The sequence below is a fragment of the Ursus arctos genome, chromosome X (genome assembly GCF_023065955.2).
Source record: "Ursus arctos isolate Adak ecotype North America chromosome X, UrsArc2.0, whole genome shotgun sequence".
Taxonomy (NCBI): domain Eukaryota; kingdom Metazoa; phylum Chordata; class Mammalia; order Carnivora; family Ursidae; genus Ursus; species Ursus arctos.
Window position 1 is genome coordinate 19,813,592 of NC_079873.1, and position 17,706 is coordinate 19,831,297.

General features: G+C 46.9%; 1 protein-coding gene across 5 annotated transcripts in view; it reads right to left on the reverse strand.

Moving 5' to 3' along the window:
* The window catches only part of PCYT1B (phosphate cytidylyltransferase 1B, choline), a 104,315-nt gene that overhangs the window by 24,579 nt on the left and 62,030 nt on the right, over positions 1 to 17,706 (reverse strand). For all 5 annotated transcript variants that reach the window (XM_026480168.4, XM_057310657.1, XM_057310652.1 and 2 more), the window contains 2 exons: positions 13,210 to 13,352; positions 10,444 to 10,632 (listed from right to left, as the gene is read on the reverse strand). In XM_026480168.4, coding sequence (XP_026335953.1) covers positions 10,444 to 10,632; positions 13,210 to 13,352 — 332 coding nt within the window. The remainder of the gene's footprint in view (positions 1 to 10,443; positions 10,633 to 13,209; positions 13,353 to 17,706) is intronic.

The window sequence follows — 17,706 nt, forward strand, 5'->3', positions numbered from 1 at the left end:
ACAGTTGGCTTATGTAGTTGGCTGCTCCCCTGTTGGGGGCATAGATATTTATAATTGTTAGACCCTCTTGTTGGATATACATTTGAGAATAATATAGTGTCCTTCTGTATCTCTAACTACAGTATTTAGCTTAAAATCTAATTTGCCTGATATGAGAATTGCTACCCCAGCTTTCTTTCGAGGTCCGTTGGCATGAAAAATGGTTCTCCATCCTTTCACTTTCAGTCTGGATGTGTCTTTAGGTTCAAAGTGAGTCTCTTGTAGACAGCATGTGGGTGGGTCATGTCTTTTTATCCAATCTGCAACCCTGTGGCGTTTTATGGGAGCATTTAGGCCATTCACGTTGAGAGTGATTATTGAGAGACAGAATTTTAATGTCATCATGTTGTCTGTGAAGTCCTTGTTTCTACAGATTGTCTCTGTAAATCTGTTCTGTATCACTCTTGGGGTCTTTCATCTTTTGTAGAACCCCCCTTAATATTTCTTGCAGGGCTGGTGTGGTGGTCACATATTCTTTCAGTTTCTGCCAGTCTTGGAAGCTTCTTGTCTCTCATCCATTCTTAATGACGGCCTTGCTGGATACAGTATCCTTGGCTGCATCACTCAGTGCTTCTGAATATGTCTCTGAATCTTCTCACTCAGTGCTCTGAATATGTCTTGCCAGCCCTTTCTGGCTTGCCAGGTCTCTGTGGACAGGACTGACATTATTCTGATGTTCCTCCCTCTGTACATAAGAAATCTCTTCCCCCTCGCTGCTTTCAAGGTTTGCAAATTGTACTATTATATGTCATGGTGTCGATCTGTTCTCATCGATCTTGGGAGGGGTCCTCTCTGCCTCTTGGACACGAATGTTTGTTTTCTTCCCCAGATTAGGGAAGTTCTCAGCTACGATTTACTCAAATATGTCTTCTAGATCTCTCTCTCTTTCCATCCCCTCAGGGACCCTGATAATTCTGATATTGGAATGTTTCATTGAGTCAGTAATTTCCCTCAGCTTAGCTTCTTGAAATTGGATTTTTTTTTTCCCATGTCACCTCTTTTTCCTTCTTTTCTAACAACTTATCCTGTAACTCACTAATTCATTCTTCTGCCTAGTTTACCCTGGCTGTCAGAGCATCCAGTTTAGACCACATTTCATTTATAGCATTTTTAAGTTCCACCAGATTCGTTCTCATTTCAGCCCTTAGAGATTCTATATTTTTGTTAATATTTTTCTCAAGCCTATACATCATTTTGATAATTGTTACTCTGAAATCCATTTCTGACATCTTGGTTAAATCCATATCCATTAGTTCTGTGGCAGAGGCCATAGTCTCTGTTTCTTTCCTTTTTTGGGGGTTCCTCCTCCTCGTCATTCTGATGAGGAGAGGTTGCGGGGATGTACAGAGCCCAAATTATTGACCAGGATCCAAACAAGATGCACCTGTTTTATAGGGACCTTAGGGATGTGGGCTTCTTGATTTTTCAGCCTGCCTTCTGGGGGAGGGGCCTGACACGCTGATACTCAGGCAACCCTGTTTGGGTAGAGTTGCCCTACCCCCTGTGGGGGAGGGATGGGCTCAGTGAGAACCGGTTTTTGGGGGGGCTTTTGTTCTCTGGCGGCTTTCCCTGGCAGCTTTCTGTGTCTCTTCTGAGAGAGCGGCAGTGGCCGTATCCAAACCTCTGTCTCAGAACAGAGAGATCGCAGTCTGCTCTCCACTGAGCTTTCCTGGCCACACTGACTCCATTTCTGTCGGTGCTGCTAAAAACCCCGCAGCGTCCCGGGTTGTGTGCCCCACAGCCGGTCTCCCAGTCCTCGCTCCCAGGGCCGGCACATCTCTGTCCTTTGTGCTTCTAACACCGCTGGCCGCCCCGGTTCCTGCGCGCGCTCCCGAACTCCCGGTCTCAGTCTAGTTTCCCGGAGGCTACCGTCCCGCGAGTCCGCCCGCTCCCCAGTGCAGGAGGCTTCTGCTTCCCGGCGCCCGAGTGCAGCGGCTCCCTCCCCCTTCCGTTTATATTCTGATATCTGCGTGCAGACTCTCGGCTCCCCGCCTGATACCTCGAGACCAAGCACCGGAGATGTTCTGTTTGCAGGCATCCAGATGTATCTTCTAACGTCTCAGGCTGATTTCGTGGGTGTTCAGGATGGTCTGGTAGATATCCAGCTCAATTCAGGGGACCGGCTGAAATAGGGTCCCCTACTCCTCCGCCATCTATCCCCCTTCCTGTGTTCATTCATTCTTTTCCCAAGTTCAGTGAGCACCTCTATGACCATACTTTATTAAGTAAATCAGTTGTCTCCATTTCCTTAAGGACTTTCTCTGAGGTTTTCTCCTTTTTTTAAATTTTGAGCATATTCCTCAATTTTCCTTGATACCAACCGTGTTGGTTTCTGTGCATTAATTAGATACAACAGCCACCTCCACCCGTGCGGAAGGAGCAACCTCATGTCAGAGATGAAACTTACCATTCAACCCTCCCCCAGCTCTTGGGTTGTCTCTCAAACCTTTGTGATTGTCCAAGCAGTGTATTTTATTTTTAGTGGGTCCCAGTAGTGGAGGGTGTACCGAGGCCTGTCAGTGTCCCAAAAGGGAAGATCTCGGTGAGCACCTAGATTCAGCTGATTGGAAGCCAGACCCTCAGGCAACAGTTTTTAAAATATGCAAATATAGGCATATTTCAGAGATCCTGTGGGTTTGGTTCCAGATCACCACAATAAAGTGAACAATAAAGCAAGCCAAAATAATTTTTTGGTTTTCTCGTGCATACAAAAGTTTTGCTTATACTATACTGTAGTTTATTAAATTTGAAAGTGCGTTATGTATGTCTAAAAAAACAATATAGAAGTTTTAATTTAAAAATACTTGTTAAAATAAGCTATCCATTTTCTGAGCTTTCAGCTAGTCAGGATCTTCTTCTTGGTGGAGGGTCTTGGCTCAGAGTGGATGGCTGCTGACTGATCAGGGCGGTGGCAGAAGGCTGGGCTGGCTGTGGCAATTTCTTAAGACAACAGTGAACATCTTCCCAAATTGGAGTCCATCTTCTCAAACCCCACTACTGTTGTCTCAACTAAGTGTATGTAATATTCTCAGTGGTTTGTTGTTACTTCAACAGTCTTCGCAGCATCCTCCCCCTGAGTAGATTCCATCTCAAGAAGCTGCTTTCTTTGCTCCTCCGTAACAGATGGGGAGTTGCTGCTTAATGTTTCGCCAGGAGACTGTCGCAGTTCATTCCCATCTCCAGGCTCTAATTCTCCTGCTCCTTCCACCACATCTGCAGTGTCTTCCTCCCCTGACATCTGAAACGTCTCAAGATCATCTGTGATGGTTAGAATCCACTTTTTCCAAACTCCTGTGAATGTTGGTATTTTTACTTCTTCCAGCGAATCACAAATGTCCTTAATGGCAACTAAGATCCTTTCCAGAAGGTTTTCAATCGACTTTGCCTGGCTCCATCAGGAGAATCACTAGCTCTGGCAGCTCTAGCCTTACGAAATGGGTTTCTTAAATCGTAAGGCTTGAAAGTCAAAGTGCTTTCTTGATCCATGGGCTAAAGAAGGGATGTCGTGTGAGCAGGCATAAAGCAACATTAATCTCATTACACATCTCCACCGGAGCCTTTGGGTGACCAGATATGTTGTCAATGCGCAGTAGTATTTTAAAAGCAATCTTTTTTTCTGTGGACTTACAATATTCAGTAAACCATGTGCTGTCATCCACGCTCTGTTCCATTTATAGAGCACAGGGTCGATGTAGCATAATTCTTAAGGGCTCTAGGATTTTTGAAATGGAAAATGAGTAGTGGCTTTAACTTAAAATCCTCAGCTAGGTTAGCCCCTAACCAGAGATTCAGCTTCTATTTTAAAGCTTTGAAACCAGAATTTCAACTCCCGTCTCTAGCTCTGAAAGTCCTCAGTAGCGTCGTCTACTAGACGGCTGTTTCGTCTATGCGGAGCAGCTGCTCAGTGCAGCCGCCTTCACGCGTTTCCGTAGCTAGACCGTCAGGGTGACTGGCTGCGGCTTCTGCGTCAGCACTTGCTGCCTCACCTGATACTTCTATGATCGTTCTCTCCTGAAACCTCGTGACCCCACCTGCGATGGCTTCAGATTTTCTCTGGGTGGCCTCCTCGCCTCTCAGCCTTTACAGAATTGGAGAGAGTTGGGGCCTTGCTCGGGATGGGGCTTTGGCTTCAGGGAATGTTGTGGCTGCTTCGGTCTTCTATCCAGACCACTGAAACTTTCTCCAGATGAGCAAGAAGGCTGTTCCACTTCCTTATTGTTGTGTGTTCACTTGAGTAGCACTTTAAATTTCCTTCAAGAACTTTTCCTGTGTATTCACAGCTTGGAAAACAGGTACAAGAGGCTGAGCTTTCAACATACCTTCCTCACTAATCTTAAGCATTTCTAGCCTTAGATTTCAAGTGGGAGACTTGTGACTCTTCCTTTCACTAGAAAACTTAGAGGCCATTATAAGATTATCAGCTGGCCTCATTTCAGTATTGTGTCTCAGAGAATAAGTAGCCCCAGGAAGGGGAGAGAGGTGCGGAAAAAACTGCTCACTGGAGCAGTCAGAACACAGACATTTATCAGTTAAGTTCGCCGTATTATCTGGGCATGATTCATGGTGTCCCAACACAATTACAAGAGTAACATCGAAGACCACTGGTCACTGTAACCAATATAAGAATAATGAACACGTTTAAAATAGTGCATGAATTACCAACACGTGACACACAAAAATAAGCAAATGCTATTGGAAAAATGGTGCCAATAGACGAGCTCAGTGCATGGTTGCCACAATCCTTCAATTTGTAGAAAACACAGGATCTGCAAATATAAAGTGAAGCCCAACAGAATGAGGCACGCCGCCGTACCCACTCCTGCAGGACTGCAAGCTAAGCTCCTGCTGAGCACCAGAGTTCAGTCAGTGAGAGGTACTCGTCCATGGCAGTGGTTAAAAGTCAGGACACCTGACCCAGGTACAAGTTGCTTTCTAGTTGATATCGGTGACCTGGAGCAAGACAGGGTGAGTGCAAAGATGATGTGCAATGGCCCCAGCCCTCAGAGTGCACCTCATTAGGTCCCTAGATCTGTGCCAAACCGAAAGCCTTGCTTAGGCCCCAGCTCCTGGACAAATGAATAGGCCTCTTTCATAGAAAGGCTGGGGGTGAATCTCAGCCTGCTGTCTGGGCAGTGCCCTGGGGGTGGTGGCTAGCCACCAGAGGTAGGACATCGAGGAGCATCCCTCAGGTGGCAGCCCCAAAGACCAGGACACCAGACACATGTACAACCCCCTCCCAGGAGCTACTGGTGCTCTTCTGGGTGGAAGACAGAGTGTGAAGGTAGCACCGGCCCTCCAAGGTCTCGGAGAGGCTTACGGTCAGCCCTTAGACGGGTGTTTAATTAGAAGCCTGCCCCTCCAGCCACAGCTAAAAGTTTTATTTCACAGAAAGATGGGTCTCTAACCTCTTGCTAGGCCCTGGGGGTGGTAGACGGTTGAGAATGCTTTCTCAGTTGGTTAGTCTTAAGGGACCCTGGAGGGGAGGTTGCACTGGCTACCAGATCCAGGAGATCTCGAGGTGTCCTCTCGGTGGCTACAAGATGGGGGTACCAAAGGATGGTACAAGCTCCTTTCTGGGAAATGCCAGTAAGCTGGAGTGAGTTAAAGGGAAAGTGAAAGTTGACCTCCACCAGCCTCTGTACCTAGAGACTAACCCAGCAGGCTCCTAAGCTGTGTGTTAATTGAGATGCCTGCCTCTCAGGCCAATGATTTAAGATAAGCAAATAAAATCCTTTCACAAAGGGATATTATTCAGCTTTAAAGAGGAATGAAATTCTGACACATGCTACAACATTGGTTCAACCTTGAAGACATTATGTTAAATGAAATTAGCCAGATAAAAGGACACACACTGTATGACCCCACTAGAGTCGTCAAGCTCATAGAGACAAAGAAGGGGGATTCCCAGGGATTGGGGAGACCAGATTATATAAGTACAGAGTTGCAATAGGCATGATGCAAAAGTTCTGGAAATGGATAGTGGTGATGGTTGCACAACTATGAATGTATTTAATGCCACTGAATGGTACATTTAAAATGGTTAAAATGCTAATTTTTTTATCACAGTTTGAAAAAATTAGTAGTGGACCTCACATGTAAATCTGTTCTTTCTGAAAAACTAACACATCATCAAGGTTTTTAAAAAAGATATCTCCTATATTAGATGCAAATGCCTGTTTGGTTTGCATACGGATCAATCTGACTAATTGGATTGGGGCCGAGGGTATTTGTGGTCTGGGGTGAACTAAAAACTTGGACCTGACCTAAGGTTATTCTCTCTTGGTGCTGCAGGAAAAGGTCTATGTTCATGTTGTAAAACAGAAGAATAGATGCCTTTTCATTTCAAGCAGGAAACGGGTCTATGGTTCAAAGTCAATTAAGGACTACGGTGGCAGATCATTCAAAATGATACCGACTGTTTTTAAAATGTAGCCTATGTGGCTAGGGCACAATGTTTAAATGGAATGTGTCTGACACTTGCAAGAGAAATAACCAGGTTTCACTAGGAAGGCCCTACCCCAAAAGCGGACCCCAAAAGCTGATTCAGCACCCCCTGATCCTGGCTCCATGCACCTGAAGCCCTTGGAAATGAACAACATTGCCTCCAACATGGGAACAGAGCTTCAGAATTCAGCTCCTTTAAAGCTCCTCCCTTGAGGATAGTCTGGAGGCTATGTCTCTGAAAGACAAGAGGGACTACCAAGTCTCTGTGGGGAAGGCTTCCCTTGGCAGCTGTGGTTGGGTTACAGGCTGTCTTCTGAGTGTGAGTCAAGACTAGTTACAAGAATCAAGCAAAAAAAAAATGGATCAAGAAGTTAAATAAGCAGAGCTGTAGGTGGGAAGATTGAAAAATAACCTTTTGAGCTCTGCTAATCCCCCATCAAACTGAATAAATGGGAATACGTCCTCTGTTTTAGCAGCGATGCCCCCCCAGGCCCCACCTTCTGAATTTATTCACATCTTTGTGTGGTATCTTCCCACAATATACTCCAATTGTCTGTGTGACCACTACAATATGGCATAAAGGGACTGTCACTTCAGATATTAGTCTTAAAAGATGATAGCTTTTCTCTTGAATACTCTATCACTCACTCGGGGGAAGCCATCTTCTCTGTTATGAAGACACGCGGGCAGCCTGTGCAAAGGCCCACGCAGGGGGGAACTGAGGTACCTTGTTCCCAGTCACAAGATGCTGAAGAGGATCCCCCAGCTGAAGTCCCGACTACAACATCATGACGGACCCTAAATGATAACCACCCAGCTAAGCTGCTTCCTGACTTGCAGAAACTGTGAAATAATATTTGTTGTTTTTAAGTCACTAATTTGGGGGCGAATTTGTTACTCACCAATAAATAATATCCCCAGGGACGCCATGATTTCTGCTTGCTTAAGAGGAAGGCTGACACTCCCTCTCCTGAGTCTAGATGAGCAGGCCTGAAGCAGCATTTTGGCAATGGGCTTTGTCACAGAGCCTTAGAGCAGTTTTGGTACATCTGTTTCTCCACCATGCCATACCCTGACCTGAGGGGGGGGTGAAGAAAAGTGATTGCCTCCCAGGGACCGTCCTATGGTGGGTGATACAATGCTGGTCAGGAGAAAGAGGCTTGGCCCCAGGCTCCATTCCAGTACCTCCAAACGCCTGGGACCGTAGAAAACTTTCATCGTTCTCTTAGGCCTTTGTTACTTTATCTAGAACACAGCTACTCCTTTTGTTGTGTGGTTAAAATGGGTAGAGTAGATATAAAAAGGCTTTTGGAAAAGGTTTGACCTGCTATACAACTTCTAAACTGTAACAACATGGTCATCTCCAGCACTTCGCACTCTGCTGGAATGGAAGGGTTTGGGTTTGGGTCACACTTCTTCCTATCAGGCGTCAGGTCCCTTGGGGAAGAATGTAAGAAAGACTCTACTGTAAGGAGCAGACGCAAATACTTCCGTGTCCAGGGGCAGCGGGAAGGTCAGGTCGGAGTGGTGTGCAGATGGCAAACTAGAGTTCATGCCCTCCTGGGAAGAAATTTTAGAATGCTGTGGAAGGCCCAGCAAACCTATTCTGCCAACTGAATTTGATCCAAACCCCAAGTTGTACCAAGTCCTGTACCAAGCACCATAAGCAATAAAAGGCTAAGGGTATATATCTATACAAACCTATATTTAGGATAGTGATATCAATATAGATCTAAATACAGAGGATTAAACCTCATCACCGCAGATGCCAGAAGGTTCTGTGAACAGGTCTCTCTCACGCACCCATGCGTCTGTTCAATCCAGACACATTTATGGAAAACCCACTATAAAAAGCGACATACAGAGCTGCACACCAGTTCTGTCGTACGAAGTTTTGTACTTTAAATCCTTCTATTTTGTACTTCTCCAAATTGGGGTTATTTGTAACAGTACTGTATTTGCAGGTAATGCAGATCCTCTATTTTAAGAAATGAGTTCTAGTCCCAAATCCACAAATAAAGAATTATTATAATAATAGCATATTCATGAAAAGCAAATTACTTATCTTGGCGTTTAACATCCTTGTAACTATTCCTGTACTTTTAATGTCAACAGAAAAAAAGCAATGTCTAAGTCTGGCTGATATGGTAAATTAATGTTAATAACAGTTTTGACACTAATAGCAAGTTTTAAAAAGAAAAACCTCCAGACTCGAAGCTGGGTTTCATTTCTTAAAAATCACCGCAGCTAGCTGTCACCAGACTCCTCTAGAACAATTCCAGCTACTATTTCACCTTCACTGGGAGCCTGAAAGAACGAAAATCTATAAAGTTTCTATGAAATTCTATTCCTTTCCTGCCTATGTTCGCTCCAAGTGGAGAAAACATCCACCCCCTTGAGTTAACGATACCAGAGACATATTTCTCCGCAGAGACACATTTCTGAATCCCTATAAGGAAGTGAATACCCACATGGTTTCTTTTAAAAAACCACTAGCTGTCTGTCCTGCCCCTGAACATAGGTTGTGAAAATGTGAGCTATTAAAGTACACATTAAACTAACGGGAAATGCTACACTTCATGTCCTAGATGCCATGGAATCCCAGAGACCAGGTTCTGCACCTTCTTTTCACGTTCTTCCTAGCACTGTGCGTATACAAAATGGCCCATGAATTAAACTGATTTGAGCCAAAAACTTGAACAGGCCCATGGAGAATGAAAAGGAACCCAGCACTTGGCTCCTCCAGTATCGCTAGCTCTTTCTAGAAGTCATTGAAAGCTCAAGCAGCCCCTTGCAAACCCTCTACCCCTCTCAGACTCAGCCAATAGGACCTGATTGGCCTACAACACCCACCTCTATAATCATTTAGAGGCCACTAGACTTGAAGCAAAGCATCTCTTCCAACTTCTCAAACATTGTTCTTTTTCTATTACTAATTGAGTGTTTTACTTTTAGATAATCCTATAATGAACCAGCTCAAATGAGCAGAGGCAGCAGTGACAACCCATCAATAAAATAATTAAGCCAAAGTGGATTTTGTTAGAGACTTCTCATGTCATAATAGGAAATCTAGGCTACTTAAAATCAAGGAAATCAGATGGAATCGCTTCGTTTGGTTTTAAAAAGGAAGGCTAGCTTTAAATGATCTCTTTCATAGAACCCTCATTAACGCTGCTGACAATACTGGTTCTTTACTCTCGAAGTACATGCACAATAGAAATACCAAGGGAGTACGAGGTGGTTTCCAGAATTTTCTTTTCCCTTTTCATAGCTTCCACTCAAAATTGTCTGTAGAATTTAGATGAGAGCCTCTGCACTTTCTCTCTCCGTTTTAAGATGTAGATCATGGTCTCAGTCTCCTAAGACTCGCGCATTTTATCGCACCACATGTATACCATGGAAAAACGGGAAAATCAGGGCATGACAGGCACAGATACAGGACAAAATCCTACCTCTTCTCTCCCCCACCCCACCTCTCTCTCTCTCTCACAAGTGATGGAAGAGGAAGGTACCTGACCAAAAAAGTGACCAAGGCGGCTGGGTTTCTTTTGCCCCCTTCTCCCCTGGTGGATCCAAGAGTCCATTAGCTTTATCTCATAACACAAATGCCACGACACCACTGACCCACTTGACTCCCACCCCCAAGCTTTGCCTGATTTCCAACTGAGAGACTACGATAAGCTACAAAACCAACCTCCGCAGTAACAGACATTCAACAATTACCAAATGGCTTCAAGGTCTGGACAAGAAATTGAAACAGAGGCTACAACTGGCCTTGGGTGCTATAGGGTGCCGTATTGAGGGATAAAGCGGAAACTAAATAAATGACATGACTTGAAGCCACTCAGGCATGAAGCTACTTATCGGACTGAGATAAGGGACACACTTGAGGGGCTCCACAAAAATGAAGAGAAACTGAAAATGCCCATCACTGCAGGGCCAAGTGAAATAATTACATACCCATGCACCGTCAGGCCCAAACAGCTCCAGGAAGTTGCCAATGAATTCCCTTGACTTCTCTTCCCACTTTTGAATTAGATCATGACTCTTTTCTTCCACTCTGTTGACAAATTCCTTTGATCTTTCCTCCACATTCTTGACCTTTTCCTTCATCTTGTCTACCTGGTTTTGGAAGCGGTACTTCTTCTCCTGGTCAAAAATGGAAAGAGAAAAAAAGAGATTTACCCCAGAGGGCATGAGAGAGACCAGTCATTCACACTAATGGTCATTTTATTTCAACTTGTGTTTGTTCTTAACCTGAAGAGTCAGGATGTTGCTATTTCCAAGGGCTAGATTGACGGGAAGGCACATCTCTTCTAAGAAAAGTCATTTGTCATTAGTCTACTTGGATACGTAAAGTGAAATACAAGTGATTTTAATATTCTCTTTCTTGTAAGCTTCAGAGTTGAAGTCACTTACATAAGAACCAAAAATACAAATTTGCTGTTTATTACAGGTAGCTATTGGGCAACCCCCCCCCCCAAATTCTCCTGGGATTTAGATAAAAGTATGGGTTGTCCATAGAATAGTCACTCAGAGTCTGCCCGAGTTCTCTGTTTTACTGGGACATTGTTAAAAGCAGTACTGGTTGAAATTGGCCACTGGCTGGGCCTTAAAAGCCATGTGTGACCCTATAATTTTCACTGTAATGATGTTTTCCATTAAGCTGACTGAACTGCATCCATTTCCTTGGTGATGAAGACAGCTTTCATCCTGACAGCTTCTCTGGACTGAGATTTTGTCCTTCTTATAGCCCTTATGCAGCCATGCTGTCCCTGTGTGCCCGGAAGGCCCTGTATGTTGGGCAAGTCACAGGCCACCTCTAAACCTCAGTTTCTGCCTCTGTAAAATGGGGATAATTATCATCCCTACCCCATCAAGTTGCTGTAACGATTAGGTCAGATTCTGCACGTGAAGTGGTTGGCACAAAGCCTGGCATTCAAAAGTAAGAACGCCGTGTGCGCTGGCTGTTTGATTACGATGAAGCAGCCTAAGCCTTTCATCACGCTGCCTGATGAGAGTGCTGTCAAACCACGAAAATAACAGGAGATGAAGGGTCTTCCCCTCCAGGAAGTCATGATAGATTTTCTCCTCATAGGGTAATAAGGTTTTTTCTTCACTACATGGGACTCAAGTTCCTATCTCAGAATTTTTTGAGACACCTCAAAATTGCAGAACTGGGTCAGGATTCCCTGATTCAGACCTTCCAAACTTGACTCAGCCTCAGTGTGGGTGTGAGCTCCATCTGTGCCGCGGCCTGGAGTGACCGGCAGCCACCTCTACTCTGCCTGAGGGACCTCGGCCAGGTCCCCTCTGAGCACAGCGTTACTTGTGTCTAAGTGCAGGGACTTGCACTGGGTGACTGGCCGCTGGCAGGTCCCTGCCTCCTCTGAGTTTCTGTGCTTCACCGACGTGCCCATCCAGCACATTCGATTTTCTCTCCGAACTGCAGCCAGCCTTGTTGCCACAGAAAGGCAGTGAACGCGTCCACGCTGACTACACGGTTCCTTGAGCTAAGTGGCTTATCTAAAGGCCGTTAGAAGAGAACGAGCAATAACTTTTGAAAATGGTTTGACATGCTTGGATGGCTGACTGGATTCAATTTCAAAGAATAGACAGTTTAATTTATTGAAATAACCAGGGCTTTATTCTCTATAAGATACCAAATAATCACTTTGATGGAATTCTTTTCAGCCACTTGTTCTGGGGCCACTTGAACCCAACATTTTCCATTTTGTTGCCCGACTGGTGTGAAGCCACAGAGTCTGGCCTCCCGATGCTCCCTGCCTCGTGAGGACAACCAGTTAGCACTGACAGTTAACAAGCCACTCCTCATCTCGCAGGTACCGATGACTGATCTGTGTAAGCTGCTGGATAGTTATGGCTGCACATACTTGTAAGCATCTAGTTTGGTAGAAAAATCACTCTTTGAAAATCTATTGGGGGGGTGTTGAAGTTCTGTATGGATGAAGGGTTCCTGTTTTAATCAATTTTGTCATCTCCTTGGAGTCCAGGCAAATACAGTTGTCCAGACGCACTAACATCACCTCTAGCAACTGGACTGCCCTCTCAGCTTTGTAACAGCCTGTTTTGCTTGTTTTAAAGATTGTTTTAACAGTTGCTCTATTATTAAACTAACAGCAGCTCTGTGGGAACAATACGGCACAAATACAAAAGGAAGCCAACGACTTTAGGCTTTATTTAAGCATCTGTAATTTCTCTGGACAATAAAAAAAAAGGCCGTTAAGGTTTCTAATGAGCATCTGTAAGGCCTTAATAAAGCGAAGATTTAAAAGTCATTGTCTCTGGGTTTCGCTTTTCATTGCCTCTGCCTTCCTTCCCTCCCTTTGAGCAGAAGACAATGCTTGCCTTTCTCGAGGGCAGCTCTCCCAGACACCCTTCAGTTAAGTCTGAGAACTCTAACAGAGGGAGGCTGGAGCAAGAGGAAGGGAGGCAGCTCCTTTATAAAACAAGGAGCTCACTACCGTGTGCTTTGGTGGACTTTGGACTCTGGTTTCTCCATCTGTAAATGGGGATAACACATCACTGGGTCGTTGCGCGGACTGAATTGGGACAATAAATACACTGCATCAAGAACACTGTGTGGCACTGGAATTTAAATTAAAACTTAAAAAAAAAGAACACTGCGAGGCATACAGCAAGCACTCAACGAATGGTGGCAGGGCTGGTGTGTGTGGTGGTCGTCGGGGGGGGGGGCACACTTACATTTATAAAGCTGACATTTAGCTCCTTGGCTGTGTACCCTCTCTGGAGGTTGCGTCGGGCATACACATCATAGTCACGGACGATCCTGGTGATGATGTCTGATGTTGAGATGCCTTCCGTTCTCTGCGTTGGAACGAACATTCCTGTTCAAAGAGTAAAGAGGAGAAAAAGTGAGATGGTCTCAGCTGCCCCGGTTTCCGTCCGAGCTCTCGTTTCCAGGACAGAGCTGCGGCCCCTGGGTGTGGGAGCGAGGCTTCTGCAGGGCGCCAGCCGGCTGCTCCGGGCCCAGCTCCCGGCACTTCCTGCCTGCCCGGCGCCCTGGCCCTGGGGGCTCCTGGCATTCGTTCGGGCCACGTCTTTCCTCTCCGCCTCTGATCGCCCTTCCCTGCTCACACCGGCTGCAGCCTTCCTCCTCCTCCCGCAGGGCCCAACTTCAAGGTGGTGTCTCTAGCAAGTCTCCTGACATCACCTGACAGAAGCCACAACCTCAAGGACACAAACGTGTCTTCCGTGAACAAAAGCATTTTAAATACCTGTCTCCTTGGCAAAAGGGAACATTTGCAAAGTAGAGATCATGCCTCGACTGCCAGCCCCCAGCTCAGTGCCCTTTTCTGGCACATGGAAGGTGCTCGATAAATGCAAATTAAGTAAGTAAGTGACTAGAGAGTCACCAGTGAGGCGGGCGAGTCCCCTGCTTCCCTAAGGAAGTCTGCGTCACATTCTACTGAGGAAAAGACGCAAAAGGTATGAGTTTGTTGTCTCTGGATTGAAGACATGCCCTTGGGCTGCTAGAAGATTTTATCTCCCTCACAGTAGTCTACTCTGGAGGGTGCCTTCACCACTCGGGACCCTTTCCTCTAGAACAGGTGGGAGTGAGTAAAGCCAAGCACAGAGGATGCCAAGTTCTCGAATTCCTTACTGCCCTCTGAGCTGTATCTGGGTGCTCCAACGGAGGGCTATAGAGAGGCCGCAAGTGTAACCGGGGCAAGAATGTGGTTCATGCTTACACCTCCGTTGTCAACTGAAATGACCTGTTGACAATTGGGGGATTTCTACCCAGTATGATCCCGGCCAGTCAGAAATATCAGGGGTGGGATGGCGTGACAGACAGACAGGGCCTAAGGACGAGGCTGGGGTCTCAGTTTGGAGACTTGGGCAAGACTCATGCCGCAGAAGTCAGGTTACTTAACCTCAGTGTCCAAAACTGAGAAATGAGGTGACCGGACAAGATGACTTTGGGCTCATCTGTGCCACTTCCTTCCCCCTCACTCCCCAAGTCCAATCAATCTCCTTCCGCTCACCAGTCTACTTCCTAAAAGGCTCCCCGATTCACCCACTTTTTTCCATCCTCCTCCATCTAAAGCCATCTAACACCATCTAGTTCAAGGATGACAGCAAGAGCCTCAAAACCAGTCTCCGGCGATGTGGATTTTTGTTCCCTCAACCCTGTCTACACACAGCAAGAGCCACAGAGCAGTCTTTGGAAATAGAAATCAGAGGGCTGCCCAACATCTGTCCCTGGCTTTCTACGGTCCTCAGGATTTAGCTCCAAATCCATACCTCGGCTCTGTGGCCGCTTGCTTTACCCCTTCCCTGCGCTCCCTCAGGTCTCCTCTCAGACCCGCCCCCAACCTCACTGCCTAAGCCAAGCCTCCCCCCCCCCCCCCCGCGCCCCTGCAGGGGCCCCATTCTCACTGGATCCTCCCGAGCTGTCCTGCCCAGCTCCCCCCCCCACCGCGCCCTGTCCTGAGCCGCCAGGCCCCCTCCCCTCACTGCCGCCGACACACACACTCTCTCCCTGGTGAACTCTTGGTCATCCGCTGGGTTTCACCTTTGGCGTCACTTCCTCCAAGAAATCTCTCAACCCCCCGGGCTGGCTCTTCTGGCTTCTTATTCCCTCCCATGGTCACTGCTCTTTTCCTTCAAACATTCCAAAGCCTTCATAAAGCAGCTTCTCCAGCAAGGCCTTCCCCGCTTGACGCTTGACGGCAAGCTACGCGAGGGAAGGCACTGCTCCTGCAGGGCTCTCCTCCGGATCTCAGCACCGGGTGACAAGCAGGCACTGTAAGGACATTTGCTGCATGACTGACTACATGACTCTTGATCTCTAAGTGCCCTTCCAAATCCGGTTCTATTTCTCTTTCCTCCATGAACTCGTCAGGCTTCTGCCCCTGCCAGCGTGGCCCACTGAGCCCTCTGACGTCGGCTGCACACGCGTGGTAGCAGCTGGCTGGCGCTGCTGGTGTGTGAGACAAAGCATCTGGTTTCTAACATTCTGGGGCTCAGAGCACAGAGTGGGGTTTACCACTAGTCCAAAACTTCTAACACCTTTTGAGAATACGGACTTGAACACAGAAAGCCAAAGGGAAGGCAGAGGGTGCGAACTTCCAAACACCTGTACCGTACAGCCCCCAGCCCACCCAGCTGTGCAGGCGGCCCTGGCGGGTGGAGGGACACTCAGTGGTCCTACGCGGGGGGCGGAGATAACATCCTCACCTTGGGAGCAGCAGGGAGCCTCCTACTGAGCACTGTGCCCCCTCTCTCAGCAGGCAGATACTTTTCCCACACCCCTGCTGCCTGGTGAAATGTGCAGAAGATTCTCCAGCTGCTAGCAGATTTCAGCAAGTCACTTAAGCACCGGTGACACGAGCTCACCCTTTCTGTGAAGCTGCAGAGTGAGGTCTTCGTGGCTGAGTGACTGAAAGTTGCGGGCGGGGACAGACTTGCTTTGGCTGGTGGGGAGGTAGGTCTCTGAAAGAGGCCAAGCCCTCTGCTGACATAATGAGGCACCCGGCTTCCTCCAAATCCTAATTAGTGCTCTGCTAAAAATATTCAGTAATGAGCATGATCAGAGAACCTTTTTTATCATGCTTTTCCGAATTGCAGTGTTTGGTTATGGAGCTATTTTAAGCGGCAGCCAAGCACATGTTAATGAAGGAACCTTTCGACAGCAGTAGGGGCCACGTTAGCAGGAGGACGAGGACCGTGGACCTGACAGTCTACCTCATTTGCACGCCATCCTCTCATCCAGCTTTGCTGGAGGGTTTTGACATGTAGTTCTGACAAGCAAAGCAGAGTGCTGTGAAGTTTAATTCATGCCCTCGATATCTCTGTCTTCATTTAAAGTGACTTTTGACTTTCAACATAGGCCTGAATTCGAGTGGAAAGTCCTATGCGGATGCTTAGGCCGCTTCTGAGCGTCTTTGTCTCAGGATCAACACCCTGGCCTTCTCTGCCGTGGCTCTCCCTTGGTGAGGGACCAGCAGAGCAATGGACCTGTGCGGGAGAGGAGGCACACGTAGTCTTCCGCCCATGCTCCCAGGGCAAGTAGAATATCAGACTGATATTCGGTCTGAAGATGGGGACCGGGGCAGATGGAAGACGGGCACAATCCCCGTCCCCTGGGATGACTCGCCCGTAACAAAGAGAATGTGGTATTAGTGACACTCGGAGACTTCCAAGGTTAGGGCCCAAGAAGCCTTGAGGCTTCTGTCAAGATCGCTAACTCTCCAAATGCCTCCCCCTGGGACGCACACCCCGGTAACGTAGCCCCGCAACATGGAGAGGCCACAGGTAGGCGCTGCAGCGTCCACCCCGCCTGAGCTCCCTGTCAAGCACCACCACCCACTGCAAGCCAGACAAAGGCACCATCTCGGCCCCCCAGCCCAAAGGGGCTTCAGATGACGGCAGCCCCAGTCAACCGCTGAGTACAACCATTTGAGACCCCAAGCAAAAACCACCCAGGCAAGCCCTTGCCGGAATCCTGCCCTACAAAAACACGAGCAAAATAAAGTGGCTCTTTTAAGCCAGTAACTGTGGGAGTAATTTGTTATGCAACAATAGGGCGCTGGATCGTTTTGAGTTAGGAAAATATTGGACCTGTTCCTATACCCTAAAATCGGGAAGGCAACTTTTTCTTAGCTCACTAGAGGCTACTCACCCAGAAATAAAGCACCACTGAATGCATGTGTTTACAAGGTCGCTGAGAAACTGTGCCCCCAGGAAACTCAGATTCGGTTCACCCTGGGTAAACCAGATACCCGGTCCAGATTCTTGCTGCTCTAAGTGAGGTCTGTGGAACCTAGGAGCCCATTTCCAATGGGGATCTCAGGTCTCATCGGACCTACTGAACCCAAATCTGCATTTAAAAAGATCCTGCAGTATGTCTCCTAAGGCAAGGAAAACAAAAGCAAAAATAACTATTGGAACTACATCAAAATAAAAAGCTTCTGCACGGTGAAGGAAACAACCAACAAAACAAAAAGATAACCTACTGAATGGGAGCACTTATGTGCAAATGACATATCCCCTAAGGGTTTAGCATCCAAAATACATAAAGAACTTAAAAACTCAACACCAAAAAACAATCCAACTAAAAATGGGCAGAAGACATGAAGACAACGTCCAGATGACCAACAGACACATGAAAAGATGCTCAACATCGCTCCTCATCAGAAATGCCAAGCAACACCACGCTGAGATAGCAGCTCACCCCTT